Here is a 26,189-nt window from a genome sequence, read left to right on the forward strand (position 1 = left end):
AGGTTTCGTGAATACAGTGACCAAACTGAACCCTAGAGACAAATTCAGTTACTGTAGGTGTAATTTTCTCCAAAAAACCCATGAAAAATGGAACGAAAAAAATCTGGAAGCGAGACTACCAACTGCTCCATTAGAAATAGAGATGAGCATCTTTGAGAGACGGGCGTGGTGAGCAATCTTCAAAAATCATTAAAAAAATACGCACCCACAAATTAACACATGTTGGCACCATGAAAACAATTAATGTGTATACTATCATTTTATTCAATCTGATGGGCCTCACATTTCTCTTTCGAACAATGGTTGACCCTTAAATGGGCGGGGCCACATAACAAGAGTGTAAATTGGGTTCACAAAAGTCGTACAGGTGGGTAGATATATACAACGACATGATTTCACTGTCATGCTTTATATTTTTGTCCTTGTAAAGAAAAAAAACGAGCCCCCCAATTTGGTGAGACACGTGATGTCATGTAAGCACAACAAGACACATCTATATCTATATCTATATCTATATCTGTATTAATATAAAAAGACCCAAAGGGGCAGATCCAATTAATCTGGGCCATCAAATCATGTCAATCCAACGATCTAGACTACTTCAAAGTCAAGCGCTCAACACGTTTAGCGTGCAGTTAATTTCATGCCAAATATAGTGTTAATCACATAATAACACACAAATAATATCCTACTTAATATCCGCATGCACTTAATATACTCCCAAATTAACGTGCATTGCACGTACACATTGACTAGTAAGAGTAAAGATTTGAAGGTGCAATGACGATAGGATTTAATAAAAATAGTACACCATTTTTTTTAAAACAAATGTACGTGCACAACCAGATCATGTATACAAGGCAATAAATATTGGATAGTTAATTACAATTCGGAAATATGCAAATATAGACATAGTATAGGAGATATAAATCCGACATTCCCAACCCGCATACGTAGTTTCTCACCAAGATTCCGAAATTTGTCTTAAAAAGGGAAAAAGATCATCTTAATTACTTGATTTATGCTTTTAATGAGGGTTCATAATATGGGAACATACTGAATAATTCCAACTTTATTGCTTGATGTTTGCTCTTGTACCAATCTCCTATATATAAATGATCCAGTCATATGTTGATTGGTAGCAAAATATTTCTCATCGACAACCAAGTGATCGATCGAGTGCCTGCCCAGCAGCCCTAGTGTTGTCACGGGTGTGGTATGGACAAGTACATGATTCGCATCCTTGCACTAGCAGCCCTAGTGTCTCTACACCTCGTATGCTCCGCTACTGTTGCTCAATGTAAGGCCTTTAAAATCTTTTTTGTTTCTTGTCTAATCCGTTGCGTCATTTATTTCTACCACTCTAAAATAGTTGCATAATGACGATTGTTCGTTTGTTATTGCTCCATGACATACAGGCCGAATCATGGCTGACGCAGACAGCGAGAAGATCAAGCTGCCAACGGGCTATGCGTTGAAGTAGGTCACGCCGACTGCAAAATCAGTGGGCTTTGCTTCCGTTGTTTGGTAATAGAGAACGGCTTCTACGCCACTATGCGTGAGTGCAAGAGAGAGTGTAAAAAACCCTCGTCTATACAAGACATGCTGGTGGCGCCATAACCGCGTCCCCTCCTCCTCCTTTACCTGCTCCTTGATTTACCGTCCTAGCTAGTCAACAAATTGGCTTATGTACTTACAAGATTGTCCCAAGAAATAATGCCTGACGTGCGGATATATAGTTGTTGCTGAGTGTTTTGGTTTGGCAAATTGCAATTGAACTTTTACTACCATTTGAAAGCACGAATAATTTGATTTGGATTGGATTTTAGCACTTATTGCTTGGATTGGATTGGTTTGGTTTGGCTGGTGGACTTGTACGTTTGTGGGTTGGGTTGGGTTTGGTCCGGATTACAAACTATTCCCGGGTTTAGGCGCATCTCCCTTGTCAATCATTTGGTACGTGTCAACGAGCACCTACCAGATAACGAAACCCTCATGGCACACCGACATCAGCAATGACACCTCATTGGTTATCGGTGCGCAAAGTTGACTGCATTTCTTATATATTTTTTTAATGTTTCACCCAACATATATAGGTTAAGTGAGATCCTACAGACAGAAGCGTCGTATCATACGTGGATAGGTACATGTTAAGATTGTCGTACATATTGTGCAGATAAGGCTCTAAAAGGTTTAGGGTTGAGCGGCAGGGTCACGGTGGAGTTGGGGGAGTGCGGGCGAGAGGCAGTCGTGACCTTCACGGCCGAAGTGGCCATCGGCAGTGGTCGGGTGGAGGTACGGTCACGGCGCGGGAATGTTCCATGCAGCGGTTGAGGCTGTGTGTGCGAGGCGTTTCGTTTTACGGCAGCCGCCCAAGTGTTGCAATTGCAACACTTGGTTCTGTATTTTACAACTGCCCTAAATTTTTGTAAAAAAAAAAAGTTGCAATAAGGGCTGTTGTCGGAGCACTGTTTTTGCCTCCAAATGCCCTAAGAAACGAGTATGCCCTATTTTAGGAGACCTCCTATCTGCCGCATTCTGTGGCAGATTGAGGAGCTTTGCACAGGCACCAAACTAATGGGCCGGCCCAGGTTGCCACTCCGGTCAGCAAAAATGATGCGCAGGGCCGGGTTCGAACTCACGTGGCATGACACCTTGTTTCGTGAACCAAGCGACTAGAGCTGACAACCATTTATGAACAATAAGAAGCCCAAACATTTAAGTAGTTGGACTCGGGTGAGAGAGGATTTTTGGAACCCGGGAACATGATCATATGGATGTATATTACACATGTGTAAAGTTTGGTGATGAAATAAGTAAATATGCGACCTAGACAAAAAATGAAAAAATGATGATTTCCAAATAGTGAATAATGCATGTACTGTTCATCTTTCCAAATAGTTAACTTATTTCAGCATCAAAATTTACACATGTGTAATATACATTCATATAAACATGTTGATTTGTTTTCAGAATTTTTTGAAACTTCAAAGTAGCATTTTGGCACAATTCAAAAAATAGGGCTCCAAGGCATCCGGGTTCCAAAGTGAGTTTTTGGACTCGCATGAAATTCCTAAGAAAGATAAAAGAGATAAACTCACGAGGATTCGAACTAGGCACCTCCTTGTAGTAAGCAGTGGTATGCAATCAGTGGAATACATAATTTTGGTGTCTAAAAATTGCAGCATGGCTTAAAAGAACTGTGAACGACAACATATCTAAATATGATTTGTAATTTTGAATGCGTCTTTATTTAGGAATTCAAATATTTATTGAAACAAAACATTTTTAAATTATGAAAAAAAAATTACAAGCTGGAAAATTATTTGAAAACACAAACAAATTATGGAAAAGTCAAATATTTTTCAATTTTGAACAAAATTTAGAAAAAGGGGAGATTTTTGAACAAATTCCAAAACGTTAACCTTTTTCACAACAGGAATATTTTTCAAAAAAATGGAACATTTATTGAAACTTTGAACAACAATTTGAAAAGTGGACAATATTTGCATATGTGTACAATTTTCAAAACTTTGAACAACTTGCGAAAAGGCGCTCTTTTTTGAATTTCATGAGCATTTGACTATTTTTTGAACAAAATTTGGAAAACCAGGTACATTTCTGTACTTCTGAATAATTTTTGAAACCCCGGACAAAATTTGGAAAAAGCAAATATTTTTTCACATTTTAGAACTCTTTTTAAAAATTGCAAACGTTTTTCGAATTTATGAACTAATTCTAAAGAGAGGTACATTTTTTGTACAAATTTTTAAACCCCCAAACTAAACTATAAAAAGCAAACATTTTTTTCAAATTTGCATACAATTTCTGAAAATCAAGAAATTTTTTAATTTTCTGAACAAAACTTAAAAAGAATATTTTTTGAACTTTGGAACATTTTTTGAAAAGAATTAATATTTTAAAATTTTAGGAACAAAATTTGAAAACAAGAACATTTTTTGAAGTTTTGAAAAATTTATCAGCAGCACAAACAGTTTTTGAAAAAAAATAAACTGGAAAACAAAAAATGGAAAATGAAAAAGAAAGAAAAAGAAAAATAAACAGAAACAGATAAAAGAAAAAGGAAACAGGGGGAAAATAAAATAAGGGAAAAAGAAAAACCGGTTCAGGAACTAGAATATTCGTAAAGCCGGAAAATTCGGCTGGTAACCACAAAGTTCACAAAACTGGAATCACTTTACGTTAAACGGGTCGGCCCATCTCAAACGCTAGTTTGATCTCACTTGTGCGTCACTCCGGCAACTTGCCGCAGCGAGCGGCAAATAGGAAAATCCCTATTGTAGGGCAGCTATCGGAGATGTTCTAATTTCATAGTAAAAAAAGATATGTGCATTTATATAAACAGTTGTTGACCGCAAGACTTCAGCCCTGATGGAGCCCACAGTTCCTTTTTAAACGATGATGATTGGTCTTAAGTAGGCTGGCCCACATGAACATGACAATGACTCAAAGTCCTCTACATTTTATCATGTGTGCCAACACTACAAGCCACATAAGAGTGAAGATTTTGTGCGGCTTCCAAGCTCCATTTCTATTTTACTTTATTTTGGGAAGTCATAAACGTATCGCATTACATGCAATAAAAAAGATTACCTTTTGTCCCCTCCAAAAAAGATTGAATGTCACTTTAACCCACAAAATAAAGTCAAATATTGTTTTTTAAAATACCAAACGGTGGTAGCATTGTTCCTTCTTTTTTTTTTGCAAGGTGATAGCAATGTCCATAACTATGAATAATTGTGTCTTTTCCTTTTTCTTTTTGCAGCTCATAGGAAAAAAATCAAGATGTTTGTCTACATAAAAAGAATGAATATTTTCGAACTTGTCTGGTTGTATTTTTTAAAAAACTCATACTGCAGCTCAGGAGCCATGTGCTTTCGCTATGTACTAGTTCTTTGCCGAGAAAAATCGCAAACTATATGAATGCGCGACGATGACAGCATTTCTTAGATAGATAAAATATTCCAGGTGTCACCATAAGTCTAACTGTGAACTGGACTTGATGAAGATCCTACAAAAGCGCCATGGCGTGGACAAGTAGCTACACCAAACCGAGGTGATTTGACTGCCTGAATTTTATATAATTTAATTGAGTGGGTACTCTTCTCTAGCCCCGGCGATGCCTCATGGGCGGAGATTTCGCTTTGAGGAGCCGGATGAGCGCGTCCGATCGCCCAGCAGCCGCCTGCTCGCCTGACAATGTCTTGGCGCCTCCTCCATCCTGCAAAAACAGCAATTGCATCACTCAGTCGGGTTAGAATCAATTGATCAAAAACCAAACACTTTCGACAGACAAGACGAGATGGGGGCGATGTGCGTGCGTGCGTACCGTGGCCCTCTTGGTATCCACGGCATCAATGGCAGGGCCGGTGAACTCCTTGAGCATCATGGACGCCACCGGCAGCAGCCTCCTCCTGCTTCACCAAACCAAACCACAGGTTGTTTGTGTCAACTACATTACAGATATTAATTACTTATCAAGCTGGTTCTTGCCATTAGGTGCCGCCTTCCGTAAGTACGCTCGCTCACCTTGACGTCTTCTTTGTGTTTTCACGAGGCTTCGAAGCGCAAAGGTCCTCATTTGCTTCTTTCTGGAAAAGGTTCTCCTTTTGGTCATCCGCGGTCCCCCCTGCCTGGCAGTCCTTGGTTGGAGCCTTGGCATAAGCAAGACAACCAAATCAGGAAATGCAACTGTAGAGACAAAATACGTGTGGTATGACAGCATTATTATAAATGACCCTGGTAGAATCTGTCAGCTGCATCTACGATTTCGCACTACATTACAGTATTTGGTAGTAGTAGTAATAACCAAGGCAAAAGTAATCTAATAAGTGCCCAAGTCTAGACAAGCAGCAAAAGAGCTTACTATTGAAGCCTTCGTCTGGGGAAGCCCTTCGTCTGGTACATGTCGGCCATGTGCTGCAGAAATGCACTGATGTTGATTAGGCGACTCATCTCACCATTTAATGCAAGCAATGTGAATATACCAAAAATTAGCGACCAAAGATTATTATGCACGACACTGGGCGCCTACCGTGTTCTGCAGCAGCCTCCTTTACCGTGTGCTCGCAAATTTCTGGCTCAGGCACCAGTTCATCAAGATTCTGGTGAGCAGCACCCTAGAAGAGAAGAAGGAAAAGTTCAACCGACATGTCATAGTTTCCAGTAGGGTGTTCCTAGTAGCAGAAACTGGTGTAGGGTAACTTGCATATTAAAAATATGCACCCTGCCATTATGACCAACTAATATGCGTCCTGCCATTATGACCAACCATGGCATACTAAGAATATTCCAAAAACGTGTAGGGTAAACTTCCCTTTGAGTTGCAAAAACGAAAGGATCAAAGGATTGCATACCATGCCTTGCAACTCTAAGAAAGGCTGATTGGAGCTAACGTCTCCAGCGTCACAGTTCAGTTGCTGAGATGAACTTTGATAATCATGCTGCTTCATTTCTGTACAAAGATCAAGTGAAAGTTTAACAACAACAAAAAAGTACTCCCTCCGTCCCATAATATAAGAGCGTTTTTTATACTACACTAGTGTGAAAAACGCTCTTATATTATGGGACGGAGGGAGTACATCACTAGCAACGAAGAAACAAACATAAGAAATGAGTTTGAACCTTTTATGTCGACGTCATGTTGAATACTCTCCACTTCTGTATTGCTGCTTAGCTCTTCTTTACTTTGTTCCATGGGAGCTTTCTCGCTAACTTGTATATCAGTAAACTGTGCGGACAGATTACATGGAACAATACGAAGTTCTGCGGAAATGATACATGTGTCTCAGTTGTTGTGTACCAGTTAGTTTAAGAGTTGTCAAGCAAAGGGGATATACAATTGGACCTGTATAGCTTAGCTCAGATGGATCATCCAAATGACTGGGTGCATGTGTTACACCACCGTCAGGTGCCGAAGTCTGTTCAGAACTCTCAGAACCATCAGATTCCTTGTTGCCCACTTGTCCCATTATCTGAAATAAGAGAAACATAAAGTCAAAAATGATGTTGTTCAGTAACAAGAACTACGATCAAATGCAACGCAAAATGACTCTGCATACATGAGAAAGTGAGAGAAAATTGCATGCCCACCTCCGTATTTTCCTTTTTCAGATCGCACTTGGGTTCAGTAACATCAGGAGTGCATGCCTCTTTCTGAAAAAAGTAGGATGGCATTGTGTCAGTAGAAGATGAGGCGAATTTCTTCAACACTAGGTCGCATCACAAAAGGTTGAACTATGTGGACACATTGCTCATGACGGAATGCAGAATGTTGAAGGATAAGTATAAACCTTCAAATATCTGGAGCTCAATTCTTGTTCATCTATCAAATTAGCAACAGAGGTATCACAGTCGACGGATTTCTCTGTTATAAGAAAATGGACTCAGAACCAAAATAATTATGTGCTGATATTGGTGAGGACATGTTTACTGTGAAAACATATGAACCTGTCATATCGCAATAAGCTGAAGACATTTCTGGATCAGAATATGTACATTCTTCTGAGATCTTTTGTACCAACTCAGTGCTCAACTGTAGACAAACACAAGCATGTCAGCAAGAAAGTTCCAACCTCATATGTATGGCTTACTTCAGATAACAAGAAAACAAGCGTTTGCGTGTCTTTTCACAAAGAGTAGAAGCAAATATATGAAAAAGTTGGGCAAGAAAGTGCCGATTTCATACAACAAAGAACACCCTACACGTCTACACAAGCAACACGAACACCCTATGCTACTCCTAACGGCTGTTCAGGCAGCAGGTGAATGTAGAGTGTACAGCTAACCAGATCTCATGGCATATACAGTATTGAGATAGAGATTTGAAGGGGAGATATGTTGCTTGCTATTGAGGCACAAGTAGTACATAAAGCAGGGCAGAAGGTGATATGCTGAAAAAATACACATGAGCATTGGAGATATGGTAACTTGCTTATAGAGTTCTAATATTAAAGCATGCTTATTTGATTCTTGCTTGAAATAGCAGAAAAGCACCTAGCATATATACCTCCAAATCTAAGTCATTCATCATGCACATATAAGGCAGTATATGTAAATAGAACATCAAATGTCAGATATTATAATTTGAAGCTGAACTTACATGGAAATTGTCTAATGCAGCGTCACTGGCCAGGTCAGTTTGAGAAACCGAGCTTATAGCAATTGATGCAGCATCATTTTGCTTAACGTGTGACCAACGAGACTTCAGGTCATCCAACTCCTTTTTCAGCTCTAGAATTTCAATGTCTTTATCTTTGAGCAATTCCCGCATGCTTTTAGCAGCAACCTCAGACTCCTATGAACAAAATACCATGGATCAACACAATACAAAAAGAAACTCGCATGAACAAATTACCAAAATCTTTTGCTGCTTACCGAAATCTTTTGTTTTGAAACAGTCCATAAAGCATTGAAAAGGTTCTTCATGATTTGTTCACTTCGAGACACTCTTTGCAGCTCCTTTTCTTCAGCCTGCAGAACATAACAAAAATGATACTTCATTCAAAATAATTAACTATCGGAGCTGAAATGTCTATACAAGTGAGGCTCTGCGCCAGACAGAAATTAAATACTTAAATGGGACCAAATTATTGGAGGATTTAATCAATTTGTACCGTAACAACTTCAGGTTCGGGCTTGTTAACCTTCCTCTTTTTCTTGTTCTCTTGGCAAACCAGGGAAACATTGGTTCTCTTTTGGGAAACCAAATCAGAAGATTCATCAAGGCTGGTGTACCTGAAAAGATAACAGGAAATAGAATGAATGATAATAGGAAGATTCATCAATATTTGCTCAGACAAATATCTGCTATTGTGATAGGTTTAAATAAAGGACTTCTCTGCTCCTTGAGTTCTTTTACTTAATCCTAATAGGAAATATTGTCATTACACTAGGACTGAACTGCATGCACCAGAATTGGATAAGATGCAATCTAAGTATCTAACATTTCAACTCCAGTTATGTATTTCCCTTTCTCCAAAGACAACAAAAGGCTGGGATAAGGAAAAAAAAAAGTATGTCGTCAAAGGTAAGGGAAGTACCTTATTTTCATGTAAGGAGATGCTTGTCTGAGCAAATATGATGTATCAGCGTAGTCATCTTCTCCTGGTTTCACGTTCAAAATCTGAGAAACAATAGAAATGGTAATTAAAAACAGTGCACTTATCAAGTCAATATTCACTGTGTAGACCTCAGAGTAAGGGTGCCAATGACACACTCTTCCAGCATAAACATATAGAAATTGTGAATGACTTGCAAAAATGTGCCTTCAGTTGAATTTTTTTCAGTAGGCATCCTTCATAATGGCCAATAGAATAATACCCTCTCCATCCCAAAATAAGTGTCGCTGATTTAGCATAACTTTATACTAAATCAGCAACACTTATATTGGGACCAAGGGAGTAGTACATTTGTCAGGATCAAAAAAACTTTGAACTAGTAAGATATGTCATTTGAGGAGCTGTTGATAAGAAAAATAGACCATTTTATCTTGGAATGGCTTACCAGAGTCATCTTCTTCCTTCCTTCCAGATAGTCTTTCAAGTACCTAGTCAACTTTCAAAACAAAAAATATTTAGGACAAATGAAAATAATATACATCAATGAAATGGATAATAGCATTTTAAACTAAAAACTCATAGCATGTACAGGTTTTAAGAGTAGAAAAACAGAGTGTCCAAAAACAGAGTAATGTCTAATAGCAAGCTAGTAGTGTATACATGGAAACCAAGCTGCACAAGTTATAACACAATAAATAGGGAGTCAGTAGCTTAGTTGAGATGGAGATATGACTATGAGCACACTAGAAATATTGTGTTGATAGGCACATTTCATATTAGATCAATACTTGTCGACTGTTAGATCCCTAACCAGAGAAAGGGAAGATCTCCATTAAAAATGTTATGTTGGTTGGAGAAACATGTGATGGGCATTGTTTGGAGACCAGCCAAAAGAATCAAAAAAAGGGAAGATTCAAGATCCATACTATGTTTATTTCAAAAGAATACATTGTCAGCAGACATACCATTGAGTTCTTAAAATGTTTCTCCAAGGTTTTCTTCTGATTTTTCTGATGATCTAATAAAGCCTGCAGTTACCAAAGTTGAAAAGCAAAACTATCATTAGCTGGCAGGCGCACCTAACTGATAAAAAATGCATTTTCCAAGCACCATCTGTTGTGCATAAAGGTCAGCAAATGAAAAGGTTAATTTTACCCTCAGACATAGACCGAAAACCATGGACGTATTGTTGATAAAGTTACTCTCCAACAACCTTGAACCCTGGAAATCAAATATTAAAAGTTTTTTAGACCATTATCCAGTAGAAGAACAGGTGTCATGACATGGTTCTATGATCACTGCTATACAATACAATTAACGGTGATAGACGAATAGACCTTATTTCCGGTATTCTTTTTTCGCTCTGCTCCAGCAAGGTCAGCAATTGTCAGGACAGATCCACTAATCTGGTGCTCACTTTGTTGGTCAACGGTTTTATGAACAGCACGTATAGTGATGATGCACTGTGACCGGCTGCAATACAATATGAAATTAATCTTAACATCATCGTATATAACTTAGTTAGGAAACACAATGAGAAAACGATGCCCATTTTTCAGGATAAGTGCTATTTATATGAAAGATATGTTTGCAGATCTATCTATACAGAGAACATGCCTTGACTCGCTGTTAGCATCAGTTGCAGCTGTGCTCCGCTTAAGCATGCCACGTGAAACTAAACTCTCAGTATCCATGGCACTTGAAATGGCCACCTGCAAAATAAATAACAGTGAGCATCCAATTGTATGCTATTGCCAGAAAGGCGAGCACCTTACTGCATGCTACTACAAAAACTATTCATATCAACGCAGTGCATATCAACTGGAATGTGCCATTCCAAGGCCCCCTCTTTCAGGATGGAAGCCAAGGCTGATTACAGCAAAGAGGTGCAAAATGAGATCGTAGATACCTCTTTAAGGCCTTTAATTGTTGCTGACTGCTGGAGGGCCAGTTCTGCTGCATCAGACAGAAGATCGAGAATCCGTTCTCCTTTTCCTTCACAGAGTATCTCGAACATTGACAAGTAAAACGATCTGCAAGTATGACATGGAACCCATTAACAGAGTATTTGTGATAAGAACTTGCATTTGCACATCATGTTAATTAAGTTATAAGCTGTTCGCGAGAGAATCCAAAACTGTATAACTCCTTTAGTTTCAGAAATTTACAGACTTGCATGCTTCACTAATCTTCTGAAACATTTGCTATGTTTGCGGCATTTGGCGTCAATCCTAGCAGACCCAGTACTAGATATGCAGATTATACACTAGTAGAGTGTACCAAGCTGGCAGCAAAAAGGCCAGAACAGGTGTACCTTGGCGATTGGTTGCCACCTTCGGATTCATCTGCCGCAGTGAAGATCTTCTGTAGAGTGAGCGGTACTAGGCCGGGATTTCTTGCAGTACCAAAGACGGTGTGCGTCTTGCCGGACCCCGTCGGACCCATTGCCACCAGAAGGCCGCTCTTTCCTCCCAAGAACTCGTCCACCAGCGGGTTCATCACTTGAGTAAAGATATCATTCTGCACGGAATTGTAAGAAGAGATCAATAGCATGCCAGCAAATGCATAGCTTCAGGTCCAGTAAACGTCATCTAAATCATAGCCCGGTAGAGAAATACTCCTAGGTCTGTCCTGAAATCGATAGCATTGTACCACTAAGACAGTAATGCATCACCTCAGAAAAAAAACTAAGATAGTAATGCAGTGAACAAATGTACTTTTATACAAATGTACTTTTATACTGGTTGACATGCCGACGACCGGTTGACCAGAAACAAGAATTTTCAAACCGACTTACCAATTGTGAATTGGTTTTTCAGTATTGCTAAGCATTAGTTCCATAATTTTAATATGCCTCAACATATAAAAACTGCACAAATGTCTACTTGAATAACAGGAACAAGAAAATAGAGATACGAAAAAACCATAATTGTGAAGATTTGGATTTCTGCGAGACCATACGACGCAAGAGTTTGGCATGTCATGCATCAGGACGGTACACAAAAAAATAAATGCATGGATTTTGGAGGAGCGAAGATATAGCCAGGGTGTGTGCATTGGACTTCTAAAGGCTGAAATGAAAAGATCTATGAGACTGTACTAAGATTATACAGAAGAAAAATTCATTTTATGCGTCTTTCAGCCTTTGTGTGGGTTATGAAGAAAAATAGTTGGGTGGTACATAAATAAAAATCCATGGGTGGCTTGGAAAAAATTACATCACATCATGGAGTGAAAAGAAAATGAATTGTAACAAGACGTCCGACGGATGAAAAATTCTCTCCAAAATAGAGTGCACTCGAATCCTTAGGGAAAATGCTAAATGAAATCCATAGGACAAAACCCTTAGGATTCACACCTAACTATTTTCCCGTGGTTTATCTGCAAAAATAGCCCATAGTCTCTACAGTAAGGTAAACAATCGCAATAGCAAGGACAATAAGTTCCTTACACTTGGCACAACTGTGAGGTGAAAGCACAGATCTGAAAAGAAGAAGATTGATGCTGCTTTTTCTTAAACTAGCATAACAAGGATTACATGAACCGACAATCTTTAGTAATGAAACTATAGTCGTGCCATGTAGGAGCTTTCGTCGCATCATACAAGAAACAAAACTTCACCACTAAAAATGCATACAAAAGCTGTGCAAAGTTTACACGAGTTAAACATCTCCAGCTGACTATAGTAACAAAAAGTCTAGTTCAAACACTGTAACCACGAGTTCCTCACTGCTGTGCTGGGGATGCTCACAAGATCCTCCCAACAGGATCCGGCTGAGATCGTAGCGCAATGCAAATGCAGGTCGAAATGGAGCCGATTTGTCGGGGTTTTGGTGCTGTTCTTGGGGTACAGCAACTTGTTCTAAGCGAGACATCAAAATGTGTAGATGCAAATGGGTTTTAATCGGGAGGGGATGAGGATTTGGGGGTTAATTATACCTGCGAGGAGTCGGGCGGGAGGACGGCGGAGAAGCCGTCGAAGACCTCGGTGGCGGTGCGGCCGCGCCGGTGGTCGACGAGCTTGGCCTGGGGGACGGTGAGCGCGACGGAGCCGGGGCCGGTGGCGACGAGGCAGACCCCCGGCGGCTGCTGCTGCTTCTTGGGCGGCGGCGGCTGCTCCTTGGCCCTGGCGCGGCCGGCGGCAGGCCTGCAGCCGCGCTCCCGCTCCGGCGCCGGGAGCGGGCGGATGCGGAGGTAGACCTTGAGGCGCTCCTCCGCCGCCGACGACGACGAGGTCGAGGAGGTGAGCGCCGTGGCGGCCGCCGCGGCGGGAGGAGGGGGGTGGGGAGGGGAAATGGCGGCGTCGGGTGGGGTCGGCGGAGGAGGCGGGAGAGGGGTGGCGGCGGCCGCGGGAGCCGCTGCCGCCGCCGCCGCGGCGGGTTCGTCGTCGAGCAGGCGGGAGATGACCGGGGCTTTCCGGCGGCGGGAGCGGAGGGTGCCCGTGGTCGGGGTCGGCGCCTGGGCGGGGGTCGGGCCTGGGGTCAGGGCCGGCCTGCCGCGGCGGGGAGGGTTCCGGCGGACGGTGGTCGGCGGCGGCGGCGGCGAGGCCATCGGAATAGAATGGGGATCGATTTGGTTTTCCTTTCCCTCCGCTGCTCTTCGAAAATGCTTTGAAATTTGGAAACCAGCTGCCAGGAGAGTGGGGGGGAGCTGAATTATGGGGCCGCCTGCCCCCTCATATCCACCGTCCGTTTTCGGCAGATGCGATCCAACGGCCTGGATGATCCAGCAGGGTTTAGCCAGGTTTTAGGCCTTCGAAATCTCACCACTCCAAATATTTTCACCTCAAAAGAAATATGGGAGGCAATGCTTAGTCTCCGTACCCCCAAAATAAAGATGTTTAGTCTCCTTATCTTGATATTAGTTGTATTATGTTACATTTCCGCGGAAGTGGCCTTGATTGTTGCCGGCTGAACCACTGGTGGATAACATAAAAATTGATTATGGGTTTACTGCTAAAAGCTTTGCCATTTTTATAAATGTAAGGGTGAACGTATATTTACCTATATCTGAATCTGGCCCTGCATCCATCGATTTAATGATATCTTCGCGGCTACTCAAGACATGGCGGAATTTGCCCCTGATCAGCAGCGTTACTAGTGCTTCTAGGCTTCCAACTGGTGGTTTGGCTGCCCTCGGTCACGAGCTTACCATAGTTCGAAAGGTGCCTCTCTTGGTTTATCAATGATAAGGAAATATGCATGGGTATAAGATCTTACTCTCACGGCCTTCATTTGTGCTTGGAATCTCATCTTGATATTAAACATAGTCCTGGAAGACACCCGTTTACGGTGTGCTCACAACATGACGAAGTGGGGGATGTGTCCAAAATACGTTACGACGGGTCACGACTTGCATCGAGAGTCACTTGTCCAATCATTGGCCCTTATTGTCGCGTGGGGTTACCTCAATTATTAAGAATTACTTCAGACAAACGCATTGGAAGTTTAATGACTACACCTTGTTTATCCCCCAATGAGTCATTTTTTGCTACTGTACCATTATCAGAATATCGTTCCACACATCATCGCTTCTTAACTCCTCCTTGATCGATCTATGGGAGCATGGGTACTTGCAGGGCCTTATAATGAGAAGAAGACGAAAGACAACTCTATTGCAAATCATACATACAAATAACCTTAATCAAGCAAAATCATTTCAATGATCCCATGCACAAATACACACGGTTGCAAGGCCTTGCCTCAACTCATTGCCTTAATGAATTACTCAACCTCTATCTTTCAGCATATTTCTAGCATGGTGGTGGCTGGTCGGAATTGAATGGGGATCGATTTGGTTTTCCTTTCCCTCAGTTGCTCTCCGAAAATGCTTTCAAATTTGGAAACCAGATGCCGAGCGAGCGAGGGGGAGCTGAATTATGGGGCGCCTGCCCCCTCATATCCACCGTCGGTTTTCGGCAGATGCGATCCAACGGCCTCGGTGATCTAGCAAGGGTTTAGCCAGGTTTTAGGCCTTTGAAATCTCATCGCTCCAAATGTTATCACCTCGAAGAAATATGGGAGGCGATGCTTAGTCTATGTACCCCCAAAACAAAGATGTTTAGTCTCCCTATATCTTGGTTTCCGTTGTATTATGTTACATTTCCGCTGGAGCGGCCTTAATTGCTGCCGGCTGAATCACTTGTGGATGACATAAAATTTGATCATGGTTTTACTGCTAAAAGCTCTGCCACTTTTATAAGTGTAAGTGTGTACATATATTTACATGTATCTGAATCTGGCCCTGCATCCATCGATTTAAGGATATCTTGATTAAATGCTTGTTTGCAGCTACTCGAGATCATGGTGGAACTTATCCCTAGTCAGCAACGTGCATTTTCCGTTAGTTTGTTATTGGTGTTTCTCGACTTCCAACTGGTGGTTTGGCTGCCCTCGATCACGAGTTTACCATAGTTCGAAAGGTGCCTTTCTTGGTTGATCAATGATAAGGAAATATGCATGGGTATATGATCTTACTCTCACGGCCTTCATTTGTGCTTGGAATCAGCTTGATACTAAACATAGTCATGGGAGACACCCGTTACGGTGTGCTCACAACATGATGAAGTTGGGGGCGTGTCCAAAATACGTTACGACAGGTCACGACTTGCATCGAGAGTCAGTTGTCCAATCGTTGGCCCTTATTGTCACGTGGGGTACCTCAGTTATTAAGAATTACTTTACACAAAGGCATTGAACGTTTAATGACTACACCTTGTTTATCTCCCAATGAGTTATTTTTTGCTACTGTACCATTATCAGAATATCGTTCCACACATTACCGCTTCTTAACTCCTCCTTGATTGATCTATGGGAGCATGGGTACTTGCAGGGCCTTATAATAAAACGAAGACAAAAGACAACTTTATTGCAAATCATACATACAAATAACCTTAATCAAGCAAAATCATTTCAATGATCCCATGCACAAATACACAGGGTTGCAAGGCCTTGCCTCAACTCATTGCCTGATCGCACAAAGAAATCATTGAAGAAATATGCGAGACAATGCTTAGTCTTTGTAGCCCCAAAAGAAAGATGTTTAGTCTCTCTATCTTGACTAGCAAAAGGGCCCGATCATAATTTCCAATGGCGATGGCCATATTTTGTTCACATCTCATGGCATGATTTTGAAAAATTGTTCACAAATGCAAGAAAAATGTTTATTTTTTAAATTTTATTCACAAATTGAAGCAATGTTCACATTTTCTGAAAAATATCGTGGTCGTCAAAAAACTTGGCAATTCAAAGAATTATTTTAAATTACAAGAAACATATAAAAAACATACTATAATATTCTGATCCACCCCAGCAGTTAATTCTGCAAAATCCAAGCGGTTATATAGTCACAAAGACTCAGAAGCATTGCTGTTTAACTATATACCTTCGATCATTCATGAATATTTTTACAAATTTGGGATTTTTTTAAAAATAATTAACATTTTTTTACTAATTACAAACAATTTCTTAAAGTTATGAACATTTTTTTATATTGTGAACGGTTTTTAAGCATTTTCTTTCGAATCGGCGAACAATTCTAGAATATATACAAACATTTTTTTCGAAATTGGTGGATATTTTTTAATTCACGAACATTTTCTGAATCAGCAAATATTTTATGAATCAATAAACTCTTTTGTAATTCACAAACTGTTTTTAAAATTTTAGGACATTTATGAAAATGCATGAAATTTTTTGAATTAGGAAACATTTTGTACAATTTCGTTAATAATTTCTAATGCACGGTCTTTTTTCGAAATGATGGACTTTTTTTGATTTTACAAACATTTTTTACAAAAAATTTAACATTTTTTCGAATATGCCAATATTTTTAGAAAAATCCTGAGCATTTTTTGAATTCACAAACATTTTATGTTTTCTTGAATATTTTATTTCAAATTCACAGTTTCTTAGAATTTCAAAAGTTTTTGGAAGTTCCAAATTATTTAAATTAAAGAAAACAAAAATGGAATAGGAAAATAAAATAAAAAAGAAACTAGAAAAACATACGCCCGCACATGGGCCGGCCCAAACGGGCGCGTTGTGCATTCTCCAGCGCGCAGAGCGCAGTATAGTAGGTCTCTATGCTTGGGCCGACTTTGAAAACCAGCTGCCTCGCGAGGGAGTGGGTGGAGCTAAATTAAAGGGCCACCTGCCCCGACATATCCCCCGCCCGTTTTGGCAGTTGCGTTCCAACGGCCTGGATAATCTAGCAGGGTTTAGCCAGGTTTTAGGTCTTTAAAGTCTCACCACTCCAAAAAAAATCACGTCAAAGAAATATGGAGGCTTAGTCTCTGTACCCCACGTCCGCCACGATGCTCGTGCAGGCGATTTGCTCCTCCGTGAGCCGGTGCTCGTCGAAGAGCCGGAGGTTGTACCTCTAGTCAGCTTGCGCCTATTGGAACACCACCTCCCGCTCTTCCTTTACCATGTCGGTGAAGTGTGCCAACACCGCCCATGGTGATGTGCGACGTGGACCGGCTCGTCCCCCGTTGGCTCGTTCGCGCTCCTATCCTCTATAGAGCTCGCCATCAAGCCAACCTGTATCTGGCTGGCTCGGCGGGCCTACAAGCGAGTGGCAAAGCCAAAGTGCTCCTTCTTTTGTTCGCCGTAGAGCCTATCCCATAGGGCTTCGGTCCTCGAGTCCAAGGTGGGTGTGGTGCACAGAGGAGATGGAGAGCGAAGGTGTGATCCTATTGTTGACGGATCTGCCCATGTTTAAATAGCGGGTGGATGCCAGACGGTGATTAATGTCGGCCGAGGATGCCGAGTCTTTGTGAAGCTTGGGTATTGCCGAGTTTACTAGAACTCATGGGAGTCAATCATCGACGCCCGTCAATTGTTTTTGTTTCATTGACAAATTGGCTGTGACTAAAAATTGTAAGGAAAAATCTATTTTGTACCACTCAGATTTGTTTTCTTGTGAGCTGCCGGCCTTTGGATTTCATTTCTTTAGCTTGTATAATATATGCTCTCTCATTATTTTAGGGGTTAATAAAATAAAATAAAATAAAAGGCTCTCTCTTAGTCTCTCATTTTTTTGAGCAACTCTCATAGTCTCTCATGCGAAGATATTTTTTTTGAGACATATGAGAAGGTAGTATTAATTTGAATGCATTTATGAGGAGGCGTGGGGATAATGATGGAGCCCAGTAAAGCCCAGGAAGGAGGCCGGCCCAACAGAGCCCAGTAGAATGAGAAAGAAGTATAATCGGTCGAGCCGGCCACCTCCCTCCTCCCTCCAACAGCGGCGCCGGCGACTCCAAGTCGACGCCTCCTCCTCCTCCGCGCCGCCGCCGCCGCCGCCTCCCCTCCTCCGACCAACACGCCGGTGTGTCACCTCCCATCCCAAGCCGCAGCCCCACCGCCTTCCGGCGCTGAGTCTCCCCTGTCCGCTCCCTCGCCAACAACCCCGGCGGCGTAAGTCCCTCCCCTCCTCTCTTCACTCCAACAACTTGGCTTAGACACTACATCTCTCTTTCGGTTCCGATGGTCGATTCTCTCGTCAATGCCGATTCCGCCTGCCGTAACTCTACTATCTATCTATGTATCTGGTCTCAAAGTTAATTAATTTCTCATATCTGCATTGCATAAACAAACAAATACGTACTCTTTGCTTGGCCATGTTTGTCTACAATACATATGTTTGATTGGATTTGCTTAGACATATGGTTGCCAATTCTGCAAATCCAACTCTGCTCTGTTCCAACTTCCAACACAGTTCCACTTTTATTTGTTTTGTTAGATAAATAAATGCGGAATCTTTGAATGCATATATCTTCCATATATGTTTTCTAACAACCCATTTGTTTGTCAAGAATGCATGTCTCTTTCATACAGTATTTGGCATATGCTTGCCAATTCTACAAATCCAATCATTTGTCCTGCCCTGTTCTGTTCCAACACAGTTCCACTTTTATTTGTTTTGCTAGTTGTTAGATGAATAAATACGGCACCTTTGTCCTGCCATTTGTTTATCAAGAACAGAAGAATGCTTACATCTTCCATATATGTTTTGTAACAATCCATTTCCTCCTACAGGACGGTGTCCTCACGAACTCAGATGTCTTTTGATGCCACAACAAAGGATTACCTCTGCTTTCTTCGGCGGGGCTGCCGCTGTCGCTTCTTCTGGTGCTCAATAACATCTCGGCATTGGATTTGATAGTCACTCAAGTTCCCCTAATGGAAATGGCGCCACTCCCTCCTGGATACCGGTTCCAACCGACCGATGCTGAACTCATCCTCTACTATCTAAAGAGGAAGATACTGGGTAAAAAGTTGCGCCGCAATCCTGTTACAGAAATCGATATCTACCAATTCGCCCCCTGGGATCTTCCGGGTATATTTTCATTTACCCCCCCTCTCGTATCACTAGCATTTGAAAGTACTGCATAACCACATGCTTGTATTTACATGCGGCTGTCAAACTTTGCACAAAACTGTCCTACAAACTGTTCTTCTAACCGTTTGTTTTAACTTTGTTCAGGGAAATCTTCAATGCCAACTGGGGATCTTCAGTGGTATTTCTTTTGTACTTGCGGACGGAAGTACCCTAGCGGGTCAAGAACTAACCGGTCAAACCAAGCTGGGCACTGGAAAGCTACTGGAAAGGACAGGAAGGTGGTGTGTAATTCTCGGACTGTTGGGATGAAGAGGACCTTGGTGTTTCATGCTGGCAAGGGACGCAAGGAGAAAAGAACTGACTGGGTCATGCATGAATATAGGCTGGTCGAAAGCGAAGTACCTAATGCTGGTGTTAGACTGGTATGCTTCTTTGCTGTCTTTGTACAAGTTTCACTATCTCTTCTATGAAATGGGTTTCGTGCTCCAAACACACCTGTTTGCGCTAGATTGATCATTGATTACTCCCCTGAAAAAATATTTTTCTGTTGTTTACAATTGATGATTGCTTACTCCCCTGAAAAATTATTTTTCAGTTGTTTACGGAGTTGTTTTGGAAATGAATGAAACTTGTATTTATGTGTGTAGAACTATAAAAGAGATCAACATTTCAACGTATGGCCGATGCAACGACACCAACATAGCATGCCATGCATGATTCAGCAAATTGTCGCTCAACATGTGTCTGAACTATTTAATGTTGAGTAAGATGCAAGTTTTCCTTTTCCAGTACAATCTGAAGCTTTTCCAACATACATTACAATGCATGTGGCACCAACGTACACTGAGTGCTCCCCGCAAAACAAAAGTACATTGAGTGCTCCAAATACCCTTTTGGTAAATTATATCCGGAGATTTTGGGAAGTGCGCCATAAGTAGCAAAGATAGAAAGCTCCAAACAGCAAGAAACAAACTGTCATAATCAGAGAATTGCAGCAATTACCCACTCCTCAAACTGAAGGAGTTAGTTAGTTTATTCTTCGACCGAGAAAAGTTATCACTGATGTGATCTTTTTCCGTTTTGTTACTAGCAAAATGTTTGTTAGCTCCACTTGTACTGCAAGCAGTATGTTTGATTCATTGTCTATCTGTTATTGCAGGACGATTTCGTTCTCTGCAAAGTCTATCAGAAAAGCGGTCCAGGTCCCAGGATTGGGGAACAGTATGGCGCTCCATTAGAGGAAGAGGAAGAGGAAGAGGAAATGAATGATGCAAATGGGGAAGCTTACTGTTTATCCCATTCTTCCGCACCTGGACCAAGCCATGGTGGTGTGTTGAACTTTGCGGGTCAATCTATTAGTGATGGCGGCAGGGTTTCCTTGAGCCTTTTGTCAGCAAATAACGGCAAGAGCTCCTCGAGTGGTGTCCGTCCTGACAGGGCTTCTCATCCGGATGTTAACTGGGACAGGATACATATACAACAGTTAGCTGATATTCTGGGTTTTCTCTCTACGAATCCTGTAGGCCAAGATGGTCCACCGGTAAATTTTCTTTCTGTCTCTTGCTATCTGCTGTATGCTCATTCTGTCAACTCGATCTTAACTTTTTCTTTGGTTTGGATGCAGTCTGATTCAACCGCTTACCATGACACGGAAGCATTGTTTGACGATAGTGAAGCTATATTTGACATAGCGGACCAAGTAGTGCCTTCTTCACTGGTTAGCCTCTGCAAGCAGTGTGACTCGTGCGGCGTGCAGCTGGTCGACCCTTTTCTGGAACCGGTGGCAGGAGAACTGTACCTGGAGCTGAATGACCTGCTGTTGTGTCATGCCGGCCATGTTCCACATGGCAGCAGCCATGAGGGCCCTCAACACTGGATAAGACAACGTCCATTTGTCCATAGTAGCAGCGCGGCCAGTGGCACCGTATCTGCAGCAGTTTCTGGGTAAGGGGTTTCCATCTAGCTAGAAGAAGTGTGGGATCTCAGGGGTATGCTCGGCTGTCACTCGAGGCTTTCATTAGTGGTTGTGCATTAGTCATCTGTCAAGTAAGTAAAGTGGGAGTCTGACAAGGTGTACTAGTCTAGTCAGTAGGTAGGTAGGTTTTTTTGGTCGGCAATCGAAGGATCTGCAACCCTTTTTTGTTGTGAGGAGGAGGCAGATAGATATGGAAGGGATGAGGAGGAGAAGATGTGAATATTCGGAGGGGAGCGGAGCGGAGGGCTCCTTCCCTTGAGTTTGTTAGTGACTGGATGGCGAGCGCAGGTTGAGGTGTGAGTTATATCTATCATATCATAGAATTTTAGCTAAAACTTCAAGTCACAACTCAAGAAGAAAAAGGACAAATCGTGACATGAATGCTGTTAATTTAAACTGGGCTGTGAATTGGGCATGTTTGCACTATCACAGCCGAATTTGGTATGCTTGTTTTGCCTAAAAAAATAGAAAAAAATGGTATGCTTTTTTCTCTTGCTGTGAGTTGAATTTACGACTGAAATTTTCTAACACATTAGATGTATGCTATTTCTTTATACTCAAATTATTTTAATAATTCTCCAGGACTTATAGTACAAGTTTTCGTTGTTCGGTGCACTGGTAGCACAAAAACTCTAGGTGTAGGTTGAGGTACCGGTGCACGCTCTCTAGGTTGATGTAGCAGGTTGGTTGTATGTACCGGGTATAACACAAGCAGTCGCTGCCGCAAGACCAGCAAACCATCGAGGTGCCCTGAAAACTAGAAATCATGGACAAGAAAATGGTCACTGCCTGCGCTCGCAACACCAAGAAGATGGTTCGGGTCCAGTTTCTCAGAGATGGGGTTGAGTGCAGGCGCCGCAAGACAAGGGATTGAACCAGCCATGGATGATGGATACGACAGAGAGATATGTGGCCTTGATACCATACAAGGTTTTGAGGCTGGAAGCATGTGCCCTTGGGCAGGGATGCGTACGTGTTATATGGAGCAATCACATTACATAGATTTGGTTGGTTAGCTTGAGCTTGACCCACATATTAGCTATACAGAGATATGGATCAGTCTCAGTTAGCTAACCACCCACAACAACACACGCACGACCCTAGGCCTTCTAGATTAGATACTTGGTTTATACACTACCGAACACACGTACAATATCTCCAACAATATTAATCATGCTAAGTTATAAACTAAAGAAAAGCATTACACACAATAATAATCATTAAAACCACTATTTTGAACAAATTTGAACTAAAGCCACGGCACTTATTTTGGGATAGAGGAAAGTAGTTACCTACATAAGCTCCAACATTTTGAGACCTCATCCTTGACGGATATTTCTTGCCAGTGAAGCCCAACCCATGGCCACGTGCACATAAGCTCGATCATACATGTGGTCTGTAAATGAGAACCAACCAATCCTCCATTTTCTCTTGAACAAGAAGCCACAAAAGACAATCCACAAACCAACTACAAATCCTATGCACATGCTGAGGTATAACGAAACCACATCACTCATTCCTTCATTATGCTCTTGGGGAGCATATGGAATTATGTCAGTTCGTGAGCAATTCCTTGGGACAGGTGGACCACATAGACCTGGGTTGCCAGTATATATGGACGCTTGGTCCTCTAGTGTTCTTAATTGGTTCCCGGATGGTATAGTCCCAGATAGATCATTATATGACAAGTTCAAGCGGGTTAGTGACGTTAGAGATGATATGCTTGTAGGGATTTTACCAGAGAGCCCATTGTGCGAGAGGTCAAAAGATTCCAAAGCTTGTAGCGCACCGATGCTTTGGGGTATTATGTCAGTCAGACTATTCCAGGAGAAGTTCAAGTTCTTTAATGCAATGAGCATGCCAATTTCCTTAGGAATCTGCCCGCTCAAACTGTTGCTGGAAAAATCAAGGTTTACCATGTATGCTATACTTTTGGTATATTCAAGCACTTGACCTTTTATCTCCACCTCTACAGTATAAGCATCAGTGGACATGGCCTTAGAAACTCCACCAACTACAATATAATTGACAAGGTCAAAAAGGCCACCACTATTATTGGAAGTAAAAGTCATATATGATCATTGGTTGGTTACTCGTGGGGACAGGTTCCCTGTGGGTTTTGAAAACCCGACGGGTTTAGGGGATGGCCAAAATTTTAACCCCGCACACGTTGATGGGGACGGGGACGGGTTTGCGATTTTCTCGTGGGGATGGGTTTGGGCAAGCAAAACCCGATGGGTTTCGTCCCCGTTGCCATCTTGAATCATGTATGCTTGTGTTCGAAACATCAAGATAAGTGATCGTTGGTTGGTTAAGCCAAGATGGAAACTTGGGCCCTAGTATACAAGATCCAAAGCCTGAGTAGGATAAGTTGAATGGAGTTATCCATGTACTATCGACCTTCACAGTTAAGGAATTACCTGAGATATCTAGGGTTTGTAAGGTGCTCAGATATGTGAGACGGTCCTCGGTGATTGTACCATGTAGGTTGTTGTGGGCCAGCGATAATTCATCCAAATTTATGAGTTCCCGTATACTAACGGGTACCTCTCCATACAAATCATTGTTGTCGAGGTCGATCTTGGCCAAGCTGCTAAAGTTCCCTAACCGATGCAGTAGCTCTGCCACATCCATGATGACGAAGTTGGTTTCTAATACGAGCTCTATTAGATTCTGTAGTTTCTGGAAGCTCAACGGCACCATGCCAGTGAACTTGTTCGAACCAAGATACAAACTCTGAAGAGAGGTCAAGTTGCCCACCGCGTCAGGGATTGGACCATCGATTCCGCAACCATTTAGGAAGAGATTTTGGAGGCTGGGCAGATCCCAAAGCAAATTTTTGGCTCCAAGAGATGTGTTGAAGGTGTTTGAAACAAGGCTGAGGGTCTGCAGCTTTGTGAGATTGGAATGCGCCGGGGGAGAGATAGAGTTTGGAAGCGCACAATAACTTAAATCAAGGTCTGTCAAAGAGGGGAGTATGTTGATAGCATGAAGCCAGTTGACGGCAGCGCTGAGGTCCACCCTATACATGCCGAGAACCTGAAGCTTCCGCAGGCGCGGCACCCATGCGAGATCAGGAGAGTAGGTGCCATCTGCCATATGGTTGAGCTGAAGGCTGACCATTTTTGAGAGGTTACCGAGGTGGGGTGGAATCCGACAACCAAAATGGGACTCAGAGAGGTCGAGATGCGTGAGGCGCCCACGCCCTAGGGCGCCAATGAGCTCCGGGATGGGTTGGCCGCCGAAGTTGTTGCCTGAGAGGTCCAGCTGCTTCAGATGTCGTAAGGTGAGCAAGGAGGAGCGTATGTCACCTCCAAGGAGCAGCTGTTGGAAGACCGTTCGTACTCATGTAACTGATGGACCGAGTCCTACGTAGTTAGGCGCATTATCCACTCCTCTAACGACTCGCACGTTGTGCATGCCCTCGTATAGCTCGGGCAGTTACTCTCTGTACATGATATATAACCCCTTCGTGGGCAATGGAATGAATCACGCATTGCTTTCCATAATTCAACTGCAGCGTGAACGACTTGAACTGCCATCCGCTGTTGATCTTGAGCATGATGACATGGCGGTCCGGTTGCTGCAAACGATTTCCGTTGGGCAGGGATGCGTACGTGTTATACGGAGCAACCAGATTACATAGATTTGGTTGGTTAGCTTGAGCTTGATCCACATATTTGCTATACAGAGATATTGATCAGTCTCAGCTAGCTAACCACGCACAATAACACAAGCACGCCCCTAGGCCCCACGCACAAGAAACCACATGTAATCCTTTCTTGTGGCATCAGAAGACATCAGAGTCGTGAGGACACCCTCCTCTAGGAGGAAACAGATTGTTACTGTTCAACGTGCCATGTCTGTATTTATTTCTGATTGATCCTCCTATGATCTCTAGCCTTGTATAGATTAACTACTAGAGATATTGTAGGGTTAGTTGACTTGTTATGCAATACATCACTTGTGTATATTGTAATAGACTCCGACGAATACAATTAAGTTGCCTCCTATAGTCTTCTACAGTCTACGTTGCATGAATACGTCACCTAACTGCCGTATCGGTGCAGGATACTGCACTAGGACGGGGATACGCGTGGATACGCGTGGGATACCCGTATCTCAACGTACCACGTTTTTTGCAAATTAAAATAAAGAGAAAAATAGGGATACGGCTGGGACACGGGGGGATACACTCGGGATACTTTTTAGCCTGTTAGCACTCGATCTCCAGTCCAACAAAAGCCTACTCGCGATGGGTAAATAAACCTAATCGCTTGAGTCCATCGTGCCGTCACCTGCAGTTGCCAAGGGCTGGAGCCGCGCGCATCTCCGTACTCCCTTCCGCCGCTGCCGCCGCCGCCGGCGGCATCTCGCAGCTCGCCACCGGCCTCCGTTCTCGGTTCTCCAAGTCGGCAAGTCTTCCCCATCCTGAATCTGAATACAAGGACTGTATACAAGGAGTGGAGTCGGGACATGATAAGGCAGCAACTTCTTCAGATAACCCTCAATGAAAAAAGATCAGGTTACTTCATAAGCATCAATTTTCTCATCCTCTAAAAAAATTGTGTTTTGGTGCTGATTTTTTTATGCATTCATACATATACTCGCCGTATCCCCGTAAGCCTATTTTCAGAAAATGCCGTTTTCTCGTATCGCCGTATCCGTATCCCCGTACCCGTATCCCCGTACCATGTAACGTAGTCTACGGTTACAAAACATATACTACGAAAGCTTTTCTGTTTTGACAAAAAAAATGGCAGGACAAAGCTGCTGTATTTATTTATCTA

The 26,189-nt window shown here is 42.3% G+C and overlaps 3 protein-coding genes across 6 annotated transcripts; 1 reads left to right on the forward strand and 2 right to left on the reverse strand.

Moving 5' to 3' along the window:
* Positions 1–4,937: 4,937 nt before the first annotated feature.
* Positions 4,938–13,719, reverse strand: LOC125515528 (ATP binding microtubule motor family protein). 4 transcript variants are annotated; one of them, XM_048681026.2, is made up of 23 exons: positions 13,020–13,719; positions 11,395–11,600; positions 10,990–11,113; positions 10,698–10,792; positions 10,418–10,553; positions 10,236–10,301; positions 10,046–10,108; positions 9,526–9,576; positions 9,063–9,145; positions 8,637–8,757; positions 8,398–8,493; positions 8,123–8,317; positions 7,471–7,555; positions 7,314–7,387; positions 7,114–7,176; positions 6,869–6,995; positions 6,646–6,786; positions 6,378–6,475; positions 6,056–6,140; positions 5,888–5,940; positions 5,551–5,675; positions 5,351–5,438; positions 4,938–5,242 (listed from the first exon to the last, which is right to left on the reverse strand). In XM_048681026.2, the coding sequence occupies exons 1-23, from the start codon at positions 13,629–13,631 to the stop codon at positions 5,129–5,131; spliced, it is 2,901 nt and encodes a 966-aa protein (XP_048536983.2). In that variant the 5' UTR covers positions 13,632–13,719; the 3' UTR covers positions 4,938–5,128. The 4 variants fall into 4 exon arrangements, 2 of the variants coding, with proteins under 2 accessions (XP_048536983.2, XP_048536984.2); XM_048681027.2 differs by having other exon boundaries at positions 5,351–5,435; positions 13,020–13,718; XR_015608078.1 differs by having other exon boundaries at positions 5,160–5,242; positions 5,351–5,435; positions 5,551–5,712.
* Positions 13,720–18,312: 4,593 nt separating this feature from the next.
* On the forward strand, positions 18,313–21,843 carry LOC125517413 (uncharacterized). Its single transcript, XM_048682611.2, has 5 exons — positions 18,313–18,499; positions 19,121–19,421; positions 19,569–19,846; positions 20,584–20,964; positions 21,049–21,843. Exons 2-5 carry the CDS (start codon positions 19,265–19,267, stop codon positions 21,370–21,372), a joined length of 1,140 nt encoding a protein of 379 aa, XP_048538568.2. The 5' UTR covers positions 18,313–18,499; positions 19,121–19,264; the 3' UTR covers positions 21,373–21,843.
* A 448-nt stretch (positions 21,844–22,291) lies between these two features.
* Positions 22,292–25,829, reverse strand: LOC125513840 (receptor-like protein EIX1). Its single transcript, XM_087529445.1, has 4 exons — positions 25,698–25,829; positions 23,560–24,723; positions 23,493–23,509; positions 22,292–23,448 (listed from the first exon to the last, which is right to left on the reverse strand). The coding sequence occupies exons 1-4, from the start codon at positions 25,827–25,829 to the stop codon at positions 22,719–22,721; spliced, it is 2,043 nt and encodes a 680-aa protein (XP_087385571.1). The 3' UTR covers positions 22,292–22,718.
* Between the last annotated feature and the right edge of the window lie 360 nt (positions 25,830–26,189).

The sequence above is a fragment of the Triticum urartu genome, chromosome 6A, assembly GCF_056163025.1.
Source record: "Triticum urartu cultivar PI428250 chromosome 6A, HENAU_Tu73, whole genome shotgun sequence".
In the NCBI taxonomy this organism is placed as follows: domain Eukaryota; kingdom Viridiplantae; phylum Streptophyta; class Magnoliopsida; order Poales; family Poaceae; genus Triticum; species Triticum urartu.